Genomic DNA, 24,655 nt, shown 5'->3' on the forward strand with positions numbered 1-24,655 from the left:
GAGAAAAAAAGAAAAAGAAAATGAAGGTGATCAACACTCACTTTATCCTAGGGTGACCATTAAACATAATTCGTAACTCAGATATACGTTTTGTTCTCCAAAATTTTGAAAGTATAGTCCGCGCCAATAGCGTAACAAATCTTAACCCTAGAATGTTTCACTTTTCACACTTTGAATCTCATATCATCATCCTCAAAATTTCCCTGCCATTGATGTTCTGGTTCAATGTTCTTCATCTAACACCATTAACAACGCTTCTTCTTTAACGAAGATCCCCTTTGAAACCCTTATCGCCTTCTTCATTCCTCTAATCTCGCAACATTCCTCCATTTGAACTCTCTCTCTCTCTCTCTCTCTCTCTCTCTCTCTCTCTACTATTCTCTCTCTTAGGGTTCGGATAATTGAATGTATTTTGTTAATGATGTCGACATTAGAGAAGCTATTCGTGCAGATCTTTGACAGAAAAAAGTGGATTATTGACCAGCTAAATCAACAGAAGGATTTATACGATCAGTACTTAGCTTCCACGCTTTTAATTGATGGAATTCAACCTCCTTCGTGGCTTTGGAACACTGGATCCGAGGCTACTTCTTCAGGTCTTAAGAAATTTCTTCCTTTTTCAGTATTATAGGATTTTACAGTCTAATTGCTTCTTCTGTCTTTTGGATTTTTCGTGTTAATTGGTTGTATATAGTGTTCTTAAGTCAATTGATTTCTAATATAAAATTAAACCTTAACTGCCAATTTTACTAATATATGAGTTTAGCACTAGAGCCTTCAATTTGCTGGTTGTAAGAACGGGTAATTGGTAGTGGTGGTGGTGGTGGTGGTGGTGGGTGGAGGAACACTGTACTCTGTAGTTGTAAGATTTATCGACAAAATTAGTTGTCCAACATATATCCAGCCTCATCTGATTGCTTTTTTTTTTCATTGCAGAATTGAAGAAAGAAGACATGATCTCAGGACTTCTATTCCCACCTCCGAGATCGCATGTTCCTTCTTACATTGGATGTAACAATTTCTACAATAGGTCAGTTAGTGCAGCAAATAATGGTATGATTTCAGATAATGTTTTCTCAGAAACCTGTGCTTCGAATAAATATTGTAATGTGCCGGAAAGGTCAACGGTTATACCCAACTGCCACCAAAATAGCGGCAATGTCGAAATTCATTCTACACTAAATGTTGTTCCTGAGTTGGATCATACTATCACTTCCCCTCAACGTCAGACTGATTCTATGGTACCTGAGACTTGCTTTGAGCCAATGCAATCTTTGGCAAGAATACAAAGATCCAGATCAAGGCAAAAAGCTCTAGAGCTTCGTAATAGTGCAACAGAGAAATCAAAAAAGCGTCCTAGAAACGAAAGTTGCATGACTGTCTATGCTGGTAGAATTACAAGGTCTAGAACTTCATCGGAACCACATCATCATGTCAAAGAGTTAGTCGAACCAGATAAAGCCTCCTTAAGCTTCAATGGTGTTCTATGTGATAGAGCTATGAGCTCTAGAGCCAACAAGAAAATTAATTCGGTTAACGAAAATGTTGATCTTTGTACTGCATTTGATACTCAAGTAACAAGTGAAAGTTCCAGCCTAGTGCACAAGGAAATACAACTTTCTGATATTGTGGATAGAAATACCGAAAATCGTCAAACCGAGAGAGATATCACGATTCACAATTGTGGAATAACTGTAAGCTCTCCGACCACTCAGCCCGAGATTAATTATGCTGATGGTTTGTTAGTACTTGGTAACTCATCAAAAATCCCAAATGGCAGAGTTGAACGCTCCAGATCTGCTTCTATAGATAAATCTCTTGAATCCGAGAACCAGTTCAACCTAATGAAGCAGTCAGGTAGTCAATTGCTGGTTCATGGTGAAAGAGATGCTTCTGGGGTTGCAGGAGCAAAGCTTGTTTCAGATGCTCCAGCTGATCACAACCGTATTTGTTCTAGATCTAAGCAGGGAACTGCTACAATGGCATCTAATATGAAACCTCTGGTATCCAGGCCTCTATCCAATGGTAGTATATTTGTGGAGCCAAAGCATCTCACTTTTGATGACGAAGCAGAGTGTGGAATGAATGAGTCCGTTCAGCTCTCTCTCGATAAGAAAATAGAAGTGCCAGATCAGTCACAAAAGAAGAGACTAACTTATTTGGATACCACTGAACTAACAAAGGACATACTCCATGAGAAAGAAGTCACTGCTGTTGATGATCTGGTGAGGGATGAGATAGGAAAAATGACAGGTGAGGAAGAAAAATGCTGGGGTTCTCTTGCTAATGAGGAAACAATTGAAAATGTGGGGAGAGAGACATCTAAATGTGAAATTGGCCTTACAACTGGAGGAGACTCTTCAAGTTTATCTTCTCCCTTATCAAGCAAAGGACCATCTAATGAAATAACAGTAGGTGATATATCTCCCGAAAGCAACAAAATCCCAGTGGAGCTGTCTACTGAAGCATTGAAGAGGATAACGATGTCTAACAGTAGCCATGAAAAGTGTAGCTGCTCTTCTCGTGACTGTTTGTTGAAGAAGGATCATGTCAAGGAAATGGTGGACGCCGAGGAGGAGTTGATAACTTATTCTGGAACCTGCAGAAAGGAGAAACTTGAATCTTTTAATATGGACAAAGCCGAGACTGATATGCAGCACTCTGTACCATCTACTCATAAAGCTTCAAGTTTATCTGCCATGTCATCAAGGGAAGGACTATATCAAACTTCACAGGTGGACCTCAATATATCTCCAGTAAGCAAAAGACTATCAAATCAAGCACTCGTTGAATCAGAAAAAAAAGTAGTCGATAGTCACATCCATGAAATACGTAGCTCAGCTGCTAATGTAGAGCAGCAAGAGAGCGGTGGAGAAGAAGACCAGAAACTGTCTCCTTGTATTTTTCATGGACATGGGAAGCTTGAATCCTTAGATACGGAGGAAGTAGGATATCATATTCTCCCTGCGTCATGCATTGCCAGAACATCAAATGTATCTCGTACGTCATCAAGGAAAAGGACATGTAACATTGATGAACACGTAGCAGTTGATACATCTCCAGAAAGTGACAAAATCATCAAGCAGTCAGATGTGTCTTCAGATCGTGTAACTTCACGGAAAAATAGTTCGGGTAAGAAATGCAATGGGGAGTTTCTCTTGGTGACTAAAACAACAGACAATTCTAAACTTGATACGTGCAATGGTCTAGGAGAATCATCCACCCCGGTCAAAATGTATGAAGAACCAGAAATTGTGTCTTGTCACGACTTATTGAGGCCCTCAGATGATAAAACTGCTCTCAGGCAGATAGTGGCGCATGGAGTCTCTCAAATTCACAGTGAAGGGCAAACTAACCATTTAGTGGACCCTATCACCCATGAGGAAAACCTTGGTTGTGCTAAATCAATTGAATCTTCTCCAACCAAATATTTAATAGAACCAGGAAAAGCTACATCTAATGCTTTGAATAAATCATGGCCTCAGAATAAGCGAAGGAAGATTGACAGTGAATCTAGTCTAGGCTTCATTACTGCTACAAGGGTAAGGAAGGTTAAACCAAATCCAGGTGAGGATGAAATACTAGGAAGCTTAAGAAGTGCTGAAGTTGGTTTGGAAACTGAGAATTTCCAACAAAGTCCGGAAAATTTCCAACGAAGTGCCAATGAATACTCTGTTGCCGTGATCTCCCAGAGTTCAAAGCACTTAACAGTTGAGAGTTCTCGATACTCACTAGGACTGCTAATAAATGAGGTAACTTTTTCTTTGTTTTTAAAGTTGAAATATTTAAAGAAGTACAACAAGTAAATGTCATAGTTGCAAGTCAGCGTAACATACGAAATCTAATTTGGTTGGAATGTTAGCCTGCAATCCAACTTGCTGCCACAGCATCAACTGACATAATTTTGTCCGTAGATTGTGTATGTACAATTACCTGTATTATCTCGGAGACACCTCCAAACTTTTTTTGTTTGTCTACATTATCTGATTCTTCAAACATTTTCACCTATCTATGAATTTCTATTGAACATTTATGTACAGAAACATGCCATTATATGCTATATGGATCTTGAATCTATTGATTTGTAGTCCATGTTTGAAAAATATACTGGCTAGCTTAGGATCCTTTCAAAAAGTCAGATGCATGTATGCTTTGTTATTTGAGTATAAATTGACTGGTCGTAGGATAAGTTAGGTTTCATTTGGGAATACTTGTTGGCTGGTTACCATACTGAAACAATCAGTGAACAAGAAAAATCTCAGTCTTGCAGCCTATTTCCCAAATTTTGCATACTGCAGAGATATGACATGCAAATCCATGCAAAGTATTTTCCTTATGACTATTTATAGAGAATCTATGAATTGGGAAAGCGAAATTCTTTTTATCCTATTTATTTCTCCTTCTCTTATTACCAATCCAACTCAGATGCGTTATTACTATTAAATATTAATTGTCATTTACTGCGTATCATAGGCTGAACTTGAGAAGGAATCGGTAAACGTCGATGCAATCATCCCATTAGGAGTTGAAGAAACACAGTTGGAGTCTTCTCTTGGTTCTAGCAGAAAGAAACCGGAAGAATCGCATAGTTTCTTACAGGATGAGCATACATTTATTGATCCTTGTAGCGCTGCATTTGATGTGGAAATCCCGTTTGAATCACAAGATGCAAAGAGATCTATGTGTGATGGAAGTGAAACAAATATAGGATGTGCTGAACAAATTGTGTGTACCAAAAGAGATATGCAGGAAAAAAAATCCATTTCTGGAGATAAATTATTTTCACATCATGAAGATCTTGATCACATTGGTGCTGATCAATCCATGCCCGAGTTTGAGGGTTTCAACATCTCTGCACGTACAGATGACATATTGTCGTGCATTGGTGGTGGTACAATTAGCTTTGACGAGTCAGGATTGCCTAGCTCGACAATGGAGCGTATTAGTGTTCTTGAGCAGCTGTGTCGATCTTCTAGCATGGGTACACCATTACCTCATCCTTTAGAGTATAAATCACATGTGAAGTTGAGCACATTGCCCACTTACAATCCAATTGATGAAGAAATTAACCATTATTCACCAGAAAGGTCCTATTCTGTTTGCATGTCGTCCTCAAGTGGTCAATCCGACTCTGATGCTTGGAGTCCTTACACACCTCAAGTTGAAAAGCTTTACGATAATATTATATCATTATCTGCTGATCAGTGTTCGAGAAAGCAACAAAGCACAAACCCAGAGCTTACACCAATACATGAGGATAGTGGGAGTAGTAGAGAAGAAAACGAAAATTTAGGAGATATGGGGGATCAATCACAAGAAGGACCCAGAGCTACAGGGAAGAGATCAACCTGCAGAGAACCACTTGCTGACATAAGTAACTCTAAACCTCCTCAAATGGTCTCTGAAGCTGAGAAGATCCATGAGAGAGATGGCCCAGCTAATTTTTCAAGTAACAGTATGAAGTCTCATGGGTCACAAATTGGTACTAAGAAGAAGTCCAGATATAAGGATAAAGAGAACCATGGTCCTTCAATAGGCGAAAATAGTTTATGGAGATCAATTAAATCTCTTCAGAACAGGTGTAGTAAGCCAAAGTTATCGAGGAATAAAAGTGAGAAGGGAGGAAGTGATTCTTATGTAGAGAAGGGGTCTAAGGGTACAAACATTGTTTCTAACATCAAATCTTTTGTTCCATTTGTTCAAGCTAAGCATCAGCAAGCTGCAGTACCTACAGGTTTTATTTCTGTTTCCTTTAATCTTTAGTACAGCCAGGATCTCTTCGCTAATATCTAAATGTTATTTTCTATTTAACCGTGAACCCTTGAAACTCAATTCTTTATCTTGCTTTTAAGAGTCATTATAGCCCTAGGCAATGGCGTACGGAATCCAAGTAAGATTGATAGTCTAGAAATTATGTTTATTTGTGTTTTTCTAGGGCAAACGGTTCGCCTAGGTGACATTAATATCTTTCTACTGAGCTACTGAACTATAAGGTTATTACTTTTGGGGTTTAGATTTAACAGTTCATGGCTTTGCTCAGGCTCGAGCTATAAATTGGTATATATCCTTGATGCCTGTTTCTGTCTGTTCATCATACTGCATTCATCTTACACTTTCGTTTCATATTGGAGGGAAGAACCTTTTTGAGAAATTTCTGCAATCTTTCAGGTTATGAAGTATAAGGATAAGTATATACACGTTGAACTTTTGAATTACGAGTTGTCAGCCATAATAGCATTGGTGTCATCCTCCAGAATACTTGATATGATAAAGGTTATCTTCTGAAATTCTATATATTGTTTTCACTATTCTTGTGGTGTATTATAGGAAGGAAAGATGTGAAAGTGAAAGCCCTCGAGGTTGCTGCAGCAGCAAGACGTCAAGCAGAGGAAAAAGAGAAAAAGCTTGAGATGAAGAGAGAAGCAGTAAAGCTTGAGCGAGCAAGACGGGAGGAAGAAAAGGCCAGGGAACTAGAATTACAAAAGAAGAAAAAAGAAGAGGCGAAGAAAAAAGAAGCCGATATGGCTGAAAGGAAAAGGATTAGGGTAGAAGAAGAAATGAAGGAGAAGCAAAGAAAGAAGATGCGCAAAATACAACATAAGAAACTTGATACTGAAAAAGGGAGGAGAAACAGGCTCCCAGATGAAGAAATTAAACAGCAGAACCTAGAAACTGTGAACGATAGGGAGGACTGTGCGAACAAGAGGGTAACTCGAAGCACAAGTACTGCCAAGGCGTCAGCAAGCTATACCAAGAAAGCAAGCAATGTTTATGAAGGTTGTGAGGCTTTGAATGTATCTCATGATGTGGAAAAAGTGAGTTTGCCTATAATACTAGTGTTTAGTGATGGGTCAATGAAGTGCCATATAATTTGTACATGTATTCTTAATCCATCCGTATTTAATGATTCTTTATGCACGTCATAGGTTGTGAGTGATTTAAGTAAAGCAAATGAAAAAGTCGTATCTGTTACTGGAGGCGCTCAAGAACAGTCATATGACATTTCTCCATATCAAAGCTCAGATGATGAAGAGGATGAACGTGTAACCACTAAGAAAGTAAATCCTTCATGGGCCAGGTAAACAACTGAATTTTGTTCTCGATTATTTAATCTTCTTGCACCCGAAAATCATGCTTCTTCACTCAATGGATCCAACAAACACACGCTCTTTTCATTACAGAAAGTAACTTTTGCTGAGGAATCTGCAGTTGATTTTTTTACTTGTTTCTTACCACAGGGATTTGGGTCCATTGTTACGCTCAATGGAAGAGATAGACCCATTCACAATTTTCTCCGCTTCAAGCTTTTGCAGTATAGCTGAAGGTAATGCTGTTGGGTTCTCTTACTGTAACAGTTTCTGTATACCACGTGTATTATAATATATTCATTCCTAGTTTCAAAAAATAAAAAACTTAATTTCCTCTTTTTGCAGTTCTACCTCGTAAGAACTCCAAATAGTTCCGGGTTTGATTTGCGAGACTCTGTTTCCTGCATGCTAGTAGGTTCAAAAGCCCATTGAGCACAAAGGAGGTATTTTTCTGTCGTATTTGTTAGCTCCTCTGGCGAACATCTTTTTGAACTATCTACGATTCCCCTTCGCGAGGTATCTTACTTACAAATAAAAGATACTTCAACGTAGATATTAGAATCAATTTCTAGGAAAAAGGTTCCGCCTCTAGGCTGCATGCTCCGGAAGGGTGTGGCATAGGCCTTGAGCCCTGAGCGATAAAAGGTGTCTTCACTTTCGGGAAATAACAAATTAATGATACGACATTGATATATAAATAAAAGATGTCATAGTTTTGTACTTCGCTACAATATATCAAGTCTTATGTGTATTTGTCCACATCCTGAACTATAGGGTATCGTTAATCAAAGGTTTTACTATCATACTCAGAATCAGTGTCATCGAATCTTGTAACTTGTTCATCAGCTTCATCTAATTGAACCTCAACCCAATGTGCTAATAATCTTCCTCTTTATTTTCTTCCCAACTATGTTTTAAATATGTGAGGAGTATGCCTCTTTAAGCCTTGAGGCATATCGTCAAGAGGAAGCATGCCTCACACAAGAGGGGCACAGGCCTTGCTCGACACAGATGTTGACGACTTAAGGCAGAAATTTACTGGATTTCGTCGAGGAATACACATCTCCCCACTTTCAGAACTATGTTAATTAGACCTATTTCACTGGGTTATATTTTATACCATCATTCTTGCATTTGGTCTTTTGAAGTCTGACCTAACATATACCCCTTATTCTTTCTAGGTATATCTTTATGTGAGATTTTACGGCGAACAGAGCCACAAATATGTCTGGGAGCTTTGTTTGGTGGAAGTGCTCCTCTACCCGAAACTCTCTGTAGGCGACACTTGTGTTAGTGTAAATAGTTTCTTTTCTACTACAAGAATTTAACTCCTGCTGCTGAAAAGCTTGATTAACTCCAATGAGAAGTGCTGAAACATCTCAAATTGGATCTTAACGCATCTATTCAGCACCTCGCTTGATGAGTGCCGGAGATATGTCAATCTGAATACAACACCTTATTGATCAAGGAAATAAATACAAGTGGAGTTCTTCATGAAGTGTTGTTATATGTCCTGACTTCGTAATTAACATTTAAGGCGGAATTTTGCTAATCTCTGATTTCTGTCCCATTGTTTTGCTGAAACTGAGCTTGTGAATCTTTATTGTACTAATATATCGATATTGTACTAATATTTTACTTGAGTATCTAATTACTTTACGAGTAACCTACAATGCTGGTCTTGTCTAGGGTTATTTTACTTCATTTCTTTGCCTATTTCATCATCGTGATAGGCATAATGTTTACTTATTGGTTTAACAATTACTAACAACAAAATGGGACCAAAATTGAATCTGGTTTTTATAAGGAGGAAATCAGAAAGAAAGATGCATAGAAATTTGAACTAAATAACATATTAGTTTTTTTTTTTTTTTTTGAATATAGACTACGATCTACTACGTTGGTCATTACATGACATTGATGCATCATCAAGACGTGATAAGTACCATAACTGCCTAAGATAAACTACTAACGAAAGGAGCTTAAATTTCAACCACATAGAATCAGTAGCACTTAAAGGAGAAAGTGTTTTTCAAATCTATCTTCTTCAGCCCCTCTTTGAACGGAAGCTTATAGGAGCAAGGAAACCAACTCCACACGAAAATCAATGACATTGAAAATTTCTGCTGACTAAATTAGCATGGAACTGGTTTAGTTTCTTTTCTGCTGTTTTTTGTTTGATCTTGATAACACAATTTTTCAACCAGTCTTGTTAACTAAGAATTCCTGCACAAGGACTACATAAAGCAGACCATATTCTTTCTGATACCAAACCAATGTAAAAGGAACTGTAACAAACAAATCTGCCTGAAAAAGCGGCCAAGAAAGAAAAATCAACAGTACAAAATAGACAGGGGAGCTCTAACAATCTCATTGTTATTACAAACATAAAATACAACAAAAGGGCTCATTCTCCCATTTTCTGCTCCCCGATATCAATCCTTATAGACACAGTAAGCAGCACTTCATGTCACATCAATCGGATCGTTGTTTGCTCCATCTAAAGAACCACTCTCTTCGAAATACAAGGGAAAGAAATATATATGTATATATAGATGAAAATTCATGTAGTTGTCTGTCTTATCAAGTGACGAGTTCTCAGGATTCTGCATGAGCAGGTTGTACGCAGCAAAACCATTTCTTCTGCAGATCAAGAAATCCTCATTGTTAGCACAAAACACCATATACTCAAATGTGAATCATGGAGCAGATTAGATATCTTATATGATCATTGTTAGCAAAATAAATACAATTAAAAAGAAATTACAAAGGCACTCTTGATTAACATCACTTACAGACTGAGCTTTGCCAGTTTCTGCTTTAGGTTTACAGGCAGGAATTTCATCCTTCCCTGGTGAGTCAGGCTTGTTGCCTGCTTTCCTCTCATCCCTGGCCTTATTGAAAATCACACTGAATCCCTCGGCTGAAGCAGGATCATTCACATCCCACTCGCCAAACTTGGGTAGTGGCCGACCTTTGTCCTGTACGAAACCAAATTTTACAAGAAAACTTTAAGAGTCGCATAGCTCGATATCGATGAGAATAAAATCAGATATTAATATAACCCATTTGTCATTCTTTAGGCTACTCTGAATGAATGGAATAACATAACGTTCGAAGACAAACTCGGTGGATTTCAACCAGCTCCTTATAAATGTAAAAGAATCTACAGTTACGTGCTAAATTTGACTTCCCCAAATGGATTTGCTTACTGTAATTGTGTTTCTATTAGCATATACAGCAGATGAATATTTAATACAGAATCCTTCCATGTTTGAACGGTTTCTTTTCCTTCTATTCAAAAAATTATCTTGTCGTGTTTCATGAAATAAACATAATAAAAAAATCTTTAGTAGAACAAAGTTCAACATCACATAGTAGAAGAATAAAACATATTCTGGGGCGTTCACATTCACCAGTTATAGGACTAATCCAGAATATAGTTCTATAATCATTCTATGTGATACTGAAATTTCTCAAGGTTACTACTTCTACTTGAACAAGGGAGTTATGGGTGCATCCACATGATGTACCTTGCCCTGCTTCAGATTCTTTGTATCTCCCTATATAAAGGTAATAGCCGAAGACCCAAAGTTCAACTTCGTAACTGAAACCAAGAAGATTACCTTCCTTCACACGAATTTATCTAGAATATCATTACAATCAAAATGAAAAATTTCTCCTACTTTTCAAATGGAGAGGATTTGCATGTCCACCCATCTATCAGAAGTTCAAGGTCACTGAATTTGCCTGAAACCGTGGACGTTTCCGTGTTTCTTAGGTTTTACCAGGAGTAAATGTGTTTCAAACCGTTAGCCTTCATTGAGAGCACATTGAAGAGGAAGGAGCTCTATAACTTTTTTTTGAAAGTTCAATAATATGATCCTTAAAGCACGGTTTCGATTGAATTGGAAAGCAAGCAACAAAACTATCATTAACGACGGTAAGGTGGCTTTATAGTATCAGATCCTTAACTCTTCGTATGCTGTTTTCTTGGTCTTAGTATCAAAAGTCGGCAGAAACCTTGTCTTTTACACGTTTTACTGTTTGACGGGGAAGCTACTACTTTAGTACATACTACAGAATCAATCACAAAGAACTAAATATCCATTCAAACAAACTTGCCTCAAATTTATCATCAGAGAAATCATGGTTTCCTAAATTACGCCATCGTTACCCCCTTCGAATTTCTAAACTAGCAACATTACCACCACCCAGATTGTATAGTGCACAAAGGGTTTTAGAGACAATTGTCATAATTGCAGACAAAATAAACAAGAATTGAACAAATCAACTAGTAACTATCTTGTATCTCAGATTAAGATCAAAAAAGGGAAATTTTTGCCCAAGGTCCCCCAGATAAAAAAAAGGAAAACAGCTACCCAGATCGAAACGTAAAGGGTATAACAAACCTAATTGAATGAAATCAATGAGATGATAAAACCTAAATCAACATCAAAATTAAAGGTGTTCTATATCGAAATCGAGCCACATAAAAGCAAGTAAGAAGGAAATAATAACATAAAACAAGTTAGAGTTTTTGATAATCGTACCGACATGAATGCTTGATTTAGAAAGAGGAATTCTTCAAAAAGACGGCTTCCTGAGTTAAAATTGAAGTACACGATTAGGGAGAGATATAACTGGAAACTATTTTTGTGGAAACTGGAGTATTATAATTGACTAACTAGTTGTCTTCAACTAAGATACTGTAAGAATCAAATTTTAATTTAAAACTATTTCTCATTTCCATTTATCTCTACCCATGTCGTAGATCCCTTTTCTTTCAACAAAAAAAATAAAAAAAATGTCGTAGATCTCTTTTGGTTAACGCCTTGGTGTTAGATCAAATTTTGATTTTACGGGTAATGTGTTTCCGATCATTATCTGAGTGTTCGTACCATGGTGTTTATGATCACGTCGTCTGGAGTCATGTTGGGTCGAACTTATATGCAAACGTGCAAGCACAGTGATACTCATTTTCACACCGTTTAACGACATGTGTTTTACTTGTCATCCAAAATTAGTATGTGATTTCATTCGAAATTAATACATGATTTCAGGTGACAGTTACTCGCGTAACCACACATGGTGTAAAAATTGGCACCACTATACATGCACGTCTTCGTGTAAGTTCGACCCAACATGACTCCAGATGATGTGATCATAGACACCATGTACACGCACACTCAGATAACGCTCGGAAAGTGCATTGCTGGTAAAAATTGAAATTTGATCTTACATAACGCGCTAGTCAATAGAGATTTATCGCAGTTTATTGTTAAATTATATGATTAGAGATATTGTGTTCCATTTCGAATAGTTATATTTGACTTAAGAGTATAAATATCCTCGGTTTTGACTTTTTAGTACCCGAACCAATCTGAATAACCAGTGGATCGGTTCCCAAACCGCACAAATTTGTTTAGATCGGATTGGTTGATTCGGATATTAAATGTACACTCCTAAATTATCTACTACGCATAAGGTGCCCTTAGAAAGCGCAAATTTGTTTAGATCGTATTGGTTTGGCTTATTCGGATATTAAATAAGGTGCCCTAAGAATTCCTAATAAGGACCACTTTGAGGTATAGAGCATTACACCGTACACAAAATCGAGCCATCCACTTGAAACTTGAGGAAATACCTCATCAAGCATAGGGTTGGGAAAAAAGTCCGCAAACCTGAAACCCGTCACGAGTATCCGAGTCCGTTAGAGTCCGCGGGTACCTGAAACCCAAAAGCGGGTTTAGCTCGACCGACCCGATGAAATCAACAGGTCGGGTACGGGTTTTGAAGTGCTACCCGGCATCCCAACCGAACCCGCCCGTTAATCTTTACCCGACATAACCCGCTTAATAACGTCATCCATTTATACAATAATACCTATGCACATTATATGTATGTTTGCTTGTATGTATTTATGTATGCACGTATAACATATCTATAAATATGTTTTTAAAGTATTTGAAGTGTATAATATAGATATATACATATATTATTGTCCAAGTACGGAGTGCCCTTGACACAACATTGTTAAGAGAAACTTAATTAAATTTTAGTTTCGATAGAAATTTCGGTCCCATCGAAATAGAAATATTTTGGTCATTTCGACCGAGATATTTTGAAACTTTGGTGAAAACCCGATACTCGACCGTCCGATACCCGAGAAATCCGAAAAGTTTGACGGACTTGGACGCGTTTTGGGCACTAGGATTTTTTAAATAATCCGGCCGATTAAATCCGAAAGCTCGAATAGACAAAGAATTTAAAAGCCCGTACAGCCCGATCCGATGAATGACATGAACCCGACAGGCCCGACCCGGACCGATTCCCACCCCTAATCAAGCATGAGGTGGCAATACATACAACACTCCCCTCCAAATTTGTGGAGAATTTATCTTAAATCTTCCCTCCCTGCCTGTCTCTTGTCTGAATATCATCGGCTTCACCATCAAATTTTGGCTCTCTTCAAGAGTCTTTTATCTAGTCCTCCTCTGCTTCTTTTGGGGCTTCTTCAAGAGTTTTGTGAGCTTTTTTCAGTCGCGGAAGCTCACACCCACAGTACTCAATCATACAGGTAAGAACATACTTTTTTTTAGCTATTATATAATTGTAGTGGTTGTTTCTGCCATTTCTGATTGACCCAAACCTTCCTTCTTGGATTTAGGCCTCAATCAGACTTCCCATCCTCTTGTAAAGCTGCTTCTTGTACAGTGTTGGTAGTGAGGACCCAAAAATTTGTACCCTGGAGGCTGGAGGGGAAAAAAAGGGAGGATATTTTTGTGATTGTTGTTTCTCTTCAAACATGTTATCCAATTCCAACCTCATCTCCTGCAATTTTTCTTCCTCTCTACCTCAACTACCCAAAACCCTAAACCCCAGAATTCCATTTTTGTTAGTTTCTAACTCGTCAAAAGTCCACCACCAAATTTCACTTTTCAGAACATCAAATTACAGTAGATCTCTTAAACCTTATAACCTTACCCTGTCTCCTACATTTTCCTCATGTAGGAGACCTGGGTTTCTTCCAATTTATCGGAGTTCGTTGAACAGTCGGAACTCAGACGGTACCTTGTCGAAAGAGAACTCTTCTGTGGAAAATAATGAGATTGGTAGTGGAAATGGCGGGGATGGTGGCGACTGGACTACTTCAATTTTGCTCTTCGGCCTATGGGTTGCCCTTATGTATTACATTTTCATGCTCGCTCCAAATCAAACTCCGGTACTCTCTTTTTCTTATATCAGGCCAATTGGATGTTCCTTTCTAAGGATTTTCGTCTATTATGTATTGTAATGATTTATGGTACTTTTACTTGTTCAAGATATCCGATTATAGGTTTACATCATTTACACCGTATACGCAAAACAATGACTTAAGATTGGAATTGACCTTTGGATAATGCTACTCAGACGACTCCCAAAGTACAAAAGAAGTCAAGAAAGTAGGCATTTTGGAGTCTGGGTTTTATGTAATTTCACCCAAAGTAAAAGTGATTTACATTTTTTTTGAATTCTAGTGCCTACTTTCTTGACTTTTTCTGTGCTTTGGGAGTCTGAGTAGCATTATCCTTGACCTTTATGTTATTTCGCGGAACTTTAATATTCGTCAACTTTTACAGTCGCGTGATATGTATTTCTTGGAAAAGCTTCTGAATTTGAGAGGAGATGATGGTTTCCAGATGAATGAAGTCCTTGTCTGTCTATGGTACATAATGGGTTTGTGGCCCTTAGTTTATAGCATGCTTCTACTTCCGACTGGTAGAAGGTAAATGATGATAACCTAGGTCCTTATCTACGTTTTGATGATTCAAGTTTACTAATGAATTCACTCAGTTCACTATACTATGAAACGAAAAGTGATATCATAATTCATAAGAACGGTTAAACGTTTACGATACATCGTTTTGGGTGTGCAGCTCAAGAAGCCAAATTCCTGTCTGGCCATTCTTAGTGCTTTCCTGTTTCGGTGGTGCATACATTCTTCTTCCATATTTTGTGCTTTGGAGACCACCGCCACCTCGTGTTGAAGAACTTGAACTTAGGAGATGGCCTTTAAACTTTCTGGAATCAAAATTAACTTCTGGGGTATGTTTCCTATACTTAAGTACTGAACTATTTTAATATAATGTATTAAAGTACCTAATAAACTATGGACGTATGCAAATATATATATATTGTGACATAACTCCACGGCACATCAGATATTGTTTGCTTCAGGGTTAGGTCTAATCATATATGCTGGTCTGGCTAATGGGAATGTGTGGAGAGAGTTCTACCAGTACTTCAGAGAAAGCAAATTTGTAAGCATCACAGATTATATTAATTCGTTCTCTTGACTCATTTTGATTTTTTGCAATATACGAAGTACAGAAGAAACCCATTTTGATGTGCATTAATGATTTTTTTGCCATGTTCAAATTATACTGCAGATCCATGCTACATTCCTCGATTTCACTTTGTTATCAACATTCGCTCCTTTCTGGGTTTATAATGATATGACTGCTCGCAAATGGTTTGTACTCTCTCTCTACAACTCTATGCCATTTGTCCACTTCCAAGTTTCAGCTTGTTATCTTTGTCGTAATTTAAGAAAGGGGATTGAAGCTCGTATAGGCCAACTATCATTGGTCAAGCAAATTAACTAGTAGGTAATACGTCTAAGAGGTTGCCGAGGTCTACTTAGACCAGTTAGACCAGCAGAATTTTACGGGCCTAGATTTTGCCTCCCGTCTTTGAGTGTATCATAACAAATATCAATGTGCATTTTGTTTAATATATAGGTCGGGAAAGGGGTCATGGCTTCTCCCCTTAGCATTGGTTCCGTTCCTCGGTCCTGCTCTGTATCTTATCTTGCGGCCTCCAATCTCAGCAGTGCCAGACGTGCTGGTATCTCCCACCTCGACTACAGCTGAGGAAGACTAGTTTCATTTCTATAGTGGAGTGGGAACTAACACTTCATACCAAAATTGAAGTGCCTCATTAGATTGAATGTATGTGTAAACAAAAGCTCAGATATGTGAAACGGATTTCAGTTGTGTGGTAACATGCTTGTCCCTCGGTGGAGTATGTCAAAGTTTGAAAACTAGGGTATTCATAAGAAAAACTACGACACTCATTATTACATGTATTACCAGGTTTAGCAGTTCAACGTTTATTGCCTTTCTAATCTCGAGATCATCCTCTGGTACGAATTTATCGCGGGCATCCTAACACGTCTCCGGGACATAAAACTTTCACTAACCGGTACATAGAAGTTGGCCAATCTTTTTTTATTTGCTATAGGGCTTCCAATTTGAAGACTTAATGATGAAATTATTATTTCTCCTTTTGTGTGTGAAGATGATAATATTGTGAAGGATTGTGTATATTTTTTTCTCTTTTTTGGTAAGTAGGATGTTGGTGGTGATGATAAAGAAGGGTTGCTTTGTAATTCAAAAAAAAAAATTGATATCAATAATGTTAAAATTTGTAAATTGAAAAATGCATAGGACATAATCATATGTACAAATAATGACACCGATTATATATTGTATACCACAAATGTCTTGTACTTTCTCCCAAGAAAGTGAAATTTTTTGAAAAGAGTAAAGCACAAGACATTTGATTACTAAGTTGAAAACCTCAAATAAAAAAAGACATGTATTTTGTTCGAAAACACGCCTTACGCGTCACTTTCCTAATTTGCACAATATTTCTTCAATGGTATATCCGTGATATCGTGTGAAGTACACCCTAAATTTGTAATCAGACATTTGCTTACGGCCATAAAACTGACTCGTTGCACTGCTGAGCATTTTGCATTTCATGCTATTTGACTCCCACATTTTGGAGTGTTGAGTCAATCGCCCCGTACAGAAACTACAGCACTCACCTAAACCCTTTAGTCCCTACCAAGCCGATACAGAGTCGAGAACGGTCTTGGTAGAAAAAAAGGAATTTCCACTGGTTTTTCTTAGTTTGATTGCCTGAGAGTTTTTCCCTTCCATTTAATATACTCACTAGGGGCTTCCAAAATGAAGGAAATACTTGCAGTTTTATTCTCCGATAACTAAAAATTACAGTTTTGACATAGTACCAGGTAAAGACAGACAATGTTCTGGCTACCGGCTACAACAGGTTCATCGTATCACCGCAACTACAATAGTCTCATTGTATTACCACAATGACAAACACTAGAAGGAAACTGTAGAAGATTAAAGACCAAGCTTTTCAAGAAGACATCGCCATTTTGGAGTCTCTTCATCGAATATGTACGTCAATGGAGAAACCAGAACTCCACTTCCTCCGATCTGTACGTACAATTGACTAAGATCAAACAAGGTTCCAAAAACTAAATAACTATGAACAAAGAAGAGTTGAGTTTTCTTGAACGTCAAATGAAAGATTCAAGATTAGGTCAAGAAAGTATTGAAGTGAAAGAGAAAATCTATCTTACTGCTCTTAGTTGCTGAACAGATTTGTATAGCGCCTTCTTCGGCACACATATGACAATTGCATAATAGTCTCGTGAGACCTTGTCGTCACGTCTTGAGAACACAGGACTTATTGTGGGGCCCTGTAAAATGTATATATAAAACCTACCCGTGAATACACAAGCACAATTCTTAAGAAAATGAAATCTCCTTCTAACATCCGCACCATGTCTTGATTGTTAAAAAGATGTTCTGCGTCATAAAAATCTGAACACTGATAATTTGTGGGAAAGACAACCTGAATTGTCTCAGGATGAGCTAAAAACCTTGAAATATTAATGTACTAAAAAGCTCCACGGCTGCACCTATAACCTAGACTCTGAGTGTTCCTTCATTTTGTTGTTGCATCTCTCAAGACATCTCTAGACATACATCGTTTGGAGGAGCAGACAGGTGCAATTCCCATCGCTTCAGGTGTTGGAAGCCTAATACAGGTTCGGCTAACCACCATGAACAAAAGCCCTGGCCATGTGGTGGCTTCTGAGGATAATATCATACAGGTTGCTGGGGGTTAGGTCTACAGGTATTGTAGTAATCAGTAAGGTGTGCAAGGTCTTAAAATACGTTTGTGGTATACGCCTCGAGGTGATGCAAAAGCCCTGGCCATGTGGTGGCTTCTGAGGATAAGATACGCTTGAACCTACTAAATCCTAATCCTTGCTACCTTTGATACAAAATTAGCTCAGGACTCATCTTCAGACACAAAAATAGTAAAATCTCTCCTAATATACTATCTAATATGAAGATTAACAAGTACTCAACTAAGTCAAGTACTCGAACAATAACCAGAACAGAAACCACCCCAGCGGAACACATAAGGGCCCAAACATGTGGGTGAATTCTATTCAAATCACTCGATGATCATCTTCCTTCACAATTGTAGGCATTAGATACTACTAAGTATAATGTGATGAAGATTGAAGAGAGCATATATCTATTTGCCAAAGAGGAATAAGAATAGTTTTCCAAAACCAATTTTCTTTTCCACAGGGAGCAAATGAATCTAGCCTACAAGAATCATCCAATTATGGATACACACTGGGGATGGCACTTTATTTTTTTGAAACTCAAAAGATAGGTATCTTTCAAGGCTTGAACTGCCGGACATCCATGTGTACGAGTAGCTGATTAGCATTATATTGCTCATTGATAAAAGTAATAATAATCTTCTACTATTACTTAATCTAACATAGAGTGGGAAATGAACACTTCACCTGCAATCCAGATAGGGATGGCTGACTGAGAATACGCTCGGCCACTTCCTCAACGCTACTTCCCCTCATATTCGCAGTTAGCTATCAACAAAATTGTAAGGAAGATATTTGTGGACACAAAATAATTCACGCTACTCAATATTAATTCAAAGGTTAAAAAATAATAATTATAAACATACAACAGTTGCACTCACCGTGAACTGACCCGCTGCCTTCAGATGTGCTTCTAGTCTCTCTAAAATTTCATGAGTAGTGTCAAGGACACCTGCACGTTGTACTAAAGATTTCTTGCTCGCAACAAGAACAGCCTACACCACATTTTACCAAAGCCATTTGTCGCACCATGTTCAGAAACCCCTTTATAAGCAATCATCCAAGCAAAATCCTGATTGGTGGATTAAAAACCGAGGATGATGAAATTTACCTGGCTTTGTAAGACAGTTCCTCCATCAATCTCTTTCAAGTTATTTTCACGCAATGTAGTTCCACTACTCACAAGGTCTAGAATGGCATCTGCAATTCCCATCTAAAGGACAAGATTTACATAAACACAATAACTGGATTAGCAAAGTAAGAAAGATATTGATTTATACAATAGGGCCATACGCCAGAACAAAGAGAATATGATTTAAGTAATATAAGTTTGCTGTAGTACTCTAGGGCATCCCTTAGAACAAGAAGTTCTAATTATTTTAAATGTTTTAGTTCTTTATTTCATTAAGTTTCCTCTGAGTAGCAAACTTTAAGCAGTTGAAATAGAAGTTATTTGATTTAGACTTAGGACTATAGCAGATATAAACTTATAGCAGATTCAATGCATTATTTTTACAAAATAAAAGGTTTTAGTTACCCTTGCTACATTAGATCTATTACTCTGTGAATCTATGAGAGAGAGTGGAAACAAGTGGGAGTAACACCAAGGGAGTTCGTGCACGTCTCCAGCAACAAACGACACTGTGGATACAAAATATGAGGAACCTTCAAATACAACTTGCTCAACTCTGTGATCGGCTTGAGCCTGTGCGTATCTATGTTCCAGTGGTGTTATTTGAGGCACAATGAGGACAGTTAAACAATGTCATCAGATGTACATATAATAGAAGAGAACCCATTCCTACTAGTATTCAGCCTCACAAGCCACATAAGAATATTCAGATCAACGATACCTGCTATGTGATACATGGTACGTGGTACGTGATACACTAGCATGCGAGTATTGGGTACTTTAGGGGTATACCTCTTTGGTAGGCCATTCTCTATTGTTATGCGTTTTGAACCATTCTCCCAAACAATATATACTCTGTATGATGCATATTATAAGAGAAACACCTATTCTCAGGCATTCTATCTCCATGAAATTTTTAACTAGTGAACTTCGAAAATCTTGTAGTTAACTACTCAATTAGTCGACCTTATAAATTTTACAACAAAATTGGGTTAATTAAGGTTGAAGGTTTCGGTGCGCCAAATTGGGAGATTGGATCAGTAGAAACAACATGATTACATGACAAATCTTCCGGAGTAAGGGTTCGAATTTTCCTGGTCGGATAACCAGGAAGAACCTGTAATGTGTCTGTTAGATCACTTCCTGGTTAACCAGAATGACCGTACTACCAAAATCTATCTCAGACCACTCCCAATCCTTCCAAGAATTGGAGATGTATGGATGCTCGAACCCGACTTCAAGATCAAAGTGAAGGAATGGTGGCAGGAAGGAGTAATGGATAATTCTAAAGGTGAAACACTTTGGAGCAAAGTACAAATGCCAAGGTCCCAAGAAAAATTCAAAACTTTTAATGCCAAGGCTACCATGACATGTATGAACGTAATGACTCTTCGAGTCCCATGTCATAAAAAAAACTTACAAAAAGAACATTGTGAAGCTGAATACTAAAAACACATAAGAGATTCTCACCGCAGGTGCTGCCTCTAAAGCCCCATCAGCAGTTGAGAAAGTGACATGCTTCAATCCCTTTTCCTCCATAAATTTAGGTCCTAACTGTAGCAAAAAAGGAATAAATTTATACCATGTTGCTCCTCCAAAGCAACGCAAAAGAAGCATTTTCTTAAAAATGAAACAGAAAGAGGAAAAGCAAAAAAAAATGAAAGATACAGCTAGTTAAGAGCATACATAAGTGAAACCAGTAGCAACTCGTAGAGGTTTCTCCTTCGTCCATTGTGGCATTTGAGCCAACTCCTTAAGCGAGTTTATATTCTCAAAAATCCCATATTTGGGTATCTGCAAAAAACACAAAGAGCATTACAAACATGAAACTGAGGTAAACACCCATGAAAAACTATAGTAAAAGCATTTCTGGCAGCATAAGGAAAAACTAATAAATACTTACTGCAAGGGCTAAATGACACTCTCCGTACTCAAGGTCATCATGAACTAAGATCAAATCATCATTTCCCTGTTTGGAACATGAGTCAGAAAGGAGTCTAATAATGTTCATATACAACGTTCCCACTTCAACCATAAATAACAAAATATATATTTCCACTAATACAAGAACACAGCTGAAGTGTAATGATCTATTGCACTTTCAAGTTATCCTACTTAAACTACTCAAGATAACACGTAAAAGAACATGGATCTTCAGCAAAGCAACTGGGAATATTAAAAATACACTGATTTAGCATGTTTATATTGACCCAAAAGTAGGTAGGCAAATGGAAAAAATAAGTAACTGGTGAAAGGAGGTTAATTATTCATATCATTAAGTATTTAATAAAGATACTCCTTATCCCTCTATTTTCGCCCTTGGTAAGGATTAGTCCTGCATCCTTAAGAAATTGGGCACAGAGATTTCCAGTAGCTACAATGCAAAAGGACACTGTCTGCATCCTAAGAACTGCAAATAAGCGCTTAGAACACTAACATGAATCTAGTGTTACAAAAAACAGCCTTCTCCTACTACTTCTTCATTGGCAAGAGAAAGTTCTGCATCCATATTCCTTATGAACTCCAAAAAATTTGTTTTATTATGTTCTCACTTTCACAAAAGAACATAATTTCAAAGCCGATGTGAAAAGGTAACGTGTATAGGCAATGGCAGAGACATGCTAACAAAGTAATTATAAAGTTAGTTCCACTGAAAACAATAATTATGGAGGCATCAAATCAACGCAAACCATTCTCAAAAAAAACAAAAATATCATGCATTATCTTATTGCATACCTGAGCATATTCAGTGAGAGTATCAAGACCTACAACACCAAGGTCTAGATCTCCTGAAATTAATTTCCGAACTATATCTTTTTGCCGCTGAAACCAAACTTCTAAGTTTGAGAGCTGCACCAAAGAATTTTGAGAAAATGCGGAAATTTATTAGATGTATTATCTAAATATACATAGATATATAAGTATATATATTATAGTAAAACAGGTCAGTAGTTTTATAAGAGGGATAAGTCTGACCATTCATTTTTATTGGGAGTTTATAAAGATCACATCCAACGGCTGATGTAAAACCCTCTTCATGTATTATCTCTCTATACTTTTCTCTCACAATCTTCCAGAACCAACCAATACACTTTCTTTTCCTTTTTGTATAGTTTCTCATTCTTCTTCACCCGAAAGAAAAAAAAATCCAGTTGCAGGTTTCTCTCTATCTCCATACCTATCGTGCTAATCAGAATTAAATGTGATCTGTCGGCGTTAGCCAAGAGGAATATGTCGCGTCCTACGGAAACCTATGGTGTACTCTAGACCCTGAACTCACTATCCTTATAAAATAGAGTTGCGATCATCACATATTCATTTTTATGAAATCTAATTTACCCATTTTTAACACAAAAGTAAATGTAATGTCTTATCATGAATAATCACACTTAAATAATGATCCCGTGGTTGATCAACCTGATGCGTTAAGCCTTGTGGTCACAAAATTAAAATAAACAGCATCTTGATCCATGTTTTCCTCGCAAACTTATGGCTTTCAAGAGTTTTCCAAATGACTTAACACAAATTCGCATTGTCCTAACCCCTAATTCCTAAACCCCAAGACCTAAAATTAAGACAAAAACCTAAGACCTAAACCAAAAAATAAAATAAAGAGATAAACATGAACAAAAAAAATTCAAACTTACATACGCTGATACGCCCCAAGCCAAGGTTTAGGCAAAGGACGTCATTTGGGCGAGCCTAGGTCACTCAGGCATGCGCCGCATGCCCATAGCCCGGCATGTCGACAAAATTGACACCTCTATGAAAGTTAATGAATCATTCGTCAAACTCTTAAGTCTTAACATTATCAAGTTCGACATAAACCACAAGTAAACATCCATCATCCAATAAACTAGGGATATGATGTAAACATGTTGGAAGCGTTTACAATATTTAGAATAAAGATAATACAAAACTAGCATAGTAAATTCTCTGTATTCATAGTTAAAATGGAGAAAATCTAGACTCTAATTTCATCAAATCCATTTCACTCAAAATAACTAAAACATCCAATACAAATTAAAAACAGGAAGACGAAGCTCTAACCCTAATTCCATCATATCCATTTCACTCAAAATAACTGTCGCAACGAATTCAAGGTCCTAAATTGCCAATGACGGCCAGACAGTTGTGGTATCTAATCTAAAACGTTCTCTTTTGGGCTATCTGGATGGACCATAACATGTCTACTTTTAAGAACACTGGGGTAGAAGTGCAAAGCACTGTCTTGCATTCTCAACCTAACCTATATCACTGGAGCAAGCAGGTGCACCGGGCTAGAAAGTTTACCTTTTCAGTGTTTCCGTCTCATGGGAGGCGATCATAACACATTGTAATATTCTCGTTTTGGGTCGTTGGCCCTTAGGGTTTATCACCCATTCTCTTTGAATAGTTCATTAGTCCTTATATATTCAATCAAATTATTCGAAAAAATCAGAACAAACATCAAGGCAAGAAAAAGCAATCCAGCAAGTAACTAAAAAAACTTGTATAAGGATACTAACCAAAGGAATTTCAGCTACATATTGTCGAGGATTTACTTGCCGGACGGAGAGTTGACAATCCTTTCAAGAGAGAAAATAATTTAGATAAGCAATTGAAACAAAATGAGGAGATCACTATTATCGAATCAATCTAAGAAGAAGGGATAATACCTTAAGAAGCTCGAGGGTTTCTGAAGCCATTCGACCTTTACTTGGCAATCCAAGACGAATTTCTCTCCTCTCCATGACGCTGCTTCTTTCGATATTTCCATTAACGAGAGTGAGTGGTGATGGAGAAGTAGAGCAGCAAACAATTGAGGGTTTTAGAGAAACGTAAGAAGAGGGTAATGAAGAAGAAGAAGATACTGTAGCAATATATGTAGTTGAAGAAAATGATAAGAAGGGTTTGGGCTGGAAGAGAGTAGTTTGGAAGGACGCCATTGAAAAGGGCAGATTCTGGTACTAGAGTGAAGAACAGTGAGAGAGGGTGGGTAAGAGAGAGAAGAAATGTTGGAGTATCAGAAATACAAGTGGAGGGTGAGAGTGGTGCAAATGTTGAAACCTAAATTTTAGTTTTGTCACAGAGGAGGATCAGAGAGAATCCAAGACCCACTATTCGGATCCAAATCGGATACTAAGGTAGTGTTTCAGTATGAATTGACTGAATCTGAATTGGCTTATCTGACTTGGTTGAAGGGTGCTGTTAAAAACAGTCATTCTTAACTGAAGTCAATGATCATTGACAGATCTCTCTATAAGCACCCAGTCAACTAACATTGGTAAAGTTTACCTCCATCTCTTCTATCTTTTTTTTTTTTTTTTTTATGATATCCATCTCTTCTATGTTCTTCTTCCAAAACAATCTTTTTCTCTCAAAACCTTAAAACTTTTACAGTTTGTTGATGGGTAAATTCAACATATTTTGTGTGTGTTGAACAATGAGAAA

General features: G+C 37.5%; 4 protein-coding genes across 4 annotated transcripts; 2 read left to right on the forward strand and 2 right to left on the reverse strand.

Annotated features, from left to right (window-relative positions):
• The first annotated feature begins 49 nt into the window (after positions 1-49).
• WYR (inner centromere protein, ARK-binding region protein) lies at positions 50-8,719 on the forward strand. The gene is made up of 8 exons (XM_086633256.1): positions 50-596; positions 937-3,752; positions 4,474-5,734; positions 6,328-6,815; positions 6,927-7,078; positions 7,239-7,324; positions 7,434-7,531; positions 8,270-8,719. The coding sequence occupies exons 1-7, from the start codon at positions 419-421 to the stop codon at positions 7,457-7,459; spliced, it is 5,007 nt and encodes a 1,668-aa protein (XP_086489382.1). The 5' UTR covers positions 50-418; the 3' UTR covers positions 7,460-7,531; positions 8,270-8,719.
• Positions 8,720-9,326: 607 nt separating this feature from the next.
• LOC147542348 (protein NOI4-like) lies at positions 9,327-12,007 on the reverse strand. Its single transcript, XM_086633257.1, has 3 exons — positions 11,642-12,007; positions 9,884-10,069; positions 9,327-9,731 (listed from the first exon to the last, which is right to left on the reverse strand). The coding sequence occupies exons 1-3, from the start codon at positions 11,645-11,647 to the stop codon at positions 9,687-9,689; spliced, it is 237 nt and encodes a 78-aa protein (XP_086489383.1). The 5' UTR covers positions 11,648-12,007; the 3' UTR covers positions 9,327-9,686.
• Positions 12,008-13,434: 1,427 nt separating this feature from the next.
• Positions 13,435-16,257, forward strand: LOC147542349 (uncharacterized). Its single transcript, XM_086632415.1, has 7 exons — positions 13,435-13,668; positions 13,759-14,313; positions 14,711-14,856; positions 15,008-15,176; positions 15,293-15,391; positions 15,521-15,603; positions 15,872-16,257. The coding sequence occupies exons 2-7, from the start codon at positions 13,897-13,899 to the stop codon at positions 16,011-16,013; spliced, it is 1,056 nt and encodes a 351-aa protein (XP_086488541.1). The 5' UTR covers positions 13,435-13,668; positions 13,759-13,896; the 3' UTR covers positions 16,014-16,257.
• An 848-nt stretch (positions 16,258-17,105) lies between these two features.
• Positions 17,106-24,368, reverse strand: LOC147542350 (ATP phosphoribosyltransferase 2, chloroplastic-like). Its single transcript, XM_086632414.1, has 11 exons — positions 23,881-24,368; positions 23,731-23,790; positions 21,959-22,072; positions 21,126-21,191; positions 20,909-21,016; positions 20,693-20,776; positions 19,202-19,303; positions 18,972-19,085; positions 18,778-18,858; positions 17,527-17,646; positions 17,106-17,380 (listed from the first exon to the last, which is right to left on the reverse strand). The coding sequence occupies exons 1-11, from the start codon at positions 24,148-24,150 to the stop codon at positions 17,285-17,287; spliced, it is 1,215 nt and encodes a 404-aa protein (XP_086488540.1). The 5' UTR covers positions 24,151-24,368; the 3' UTR covers positions 17,106-17,284.
• Between the last annotated feature and the right edge of the window lie 287 nt (positions 24,369-24,655).

The sequence above is a fragment of the Eschscholzia californica genome, unplaced genomic scaffold (genome assembly GCF_041429995.1).
Source record: "Eschscholzia californica isolate CP2 unplaced genomic scaffold, dmEscCali1.0.p SCAF_4, whole genome shotgun sequence".
In the NCBI taxonomy this organism is placed as follows: Eukaryota; Viridiplantae; Streptophyta; class Magnoliopsida; order Ranunculales; family Papaveraceae; genus Eschscholzia; species Eschscholzia californica.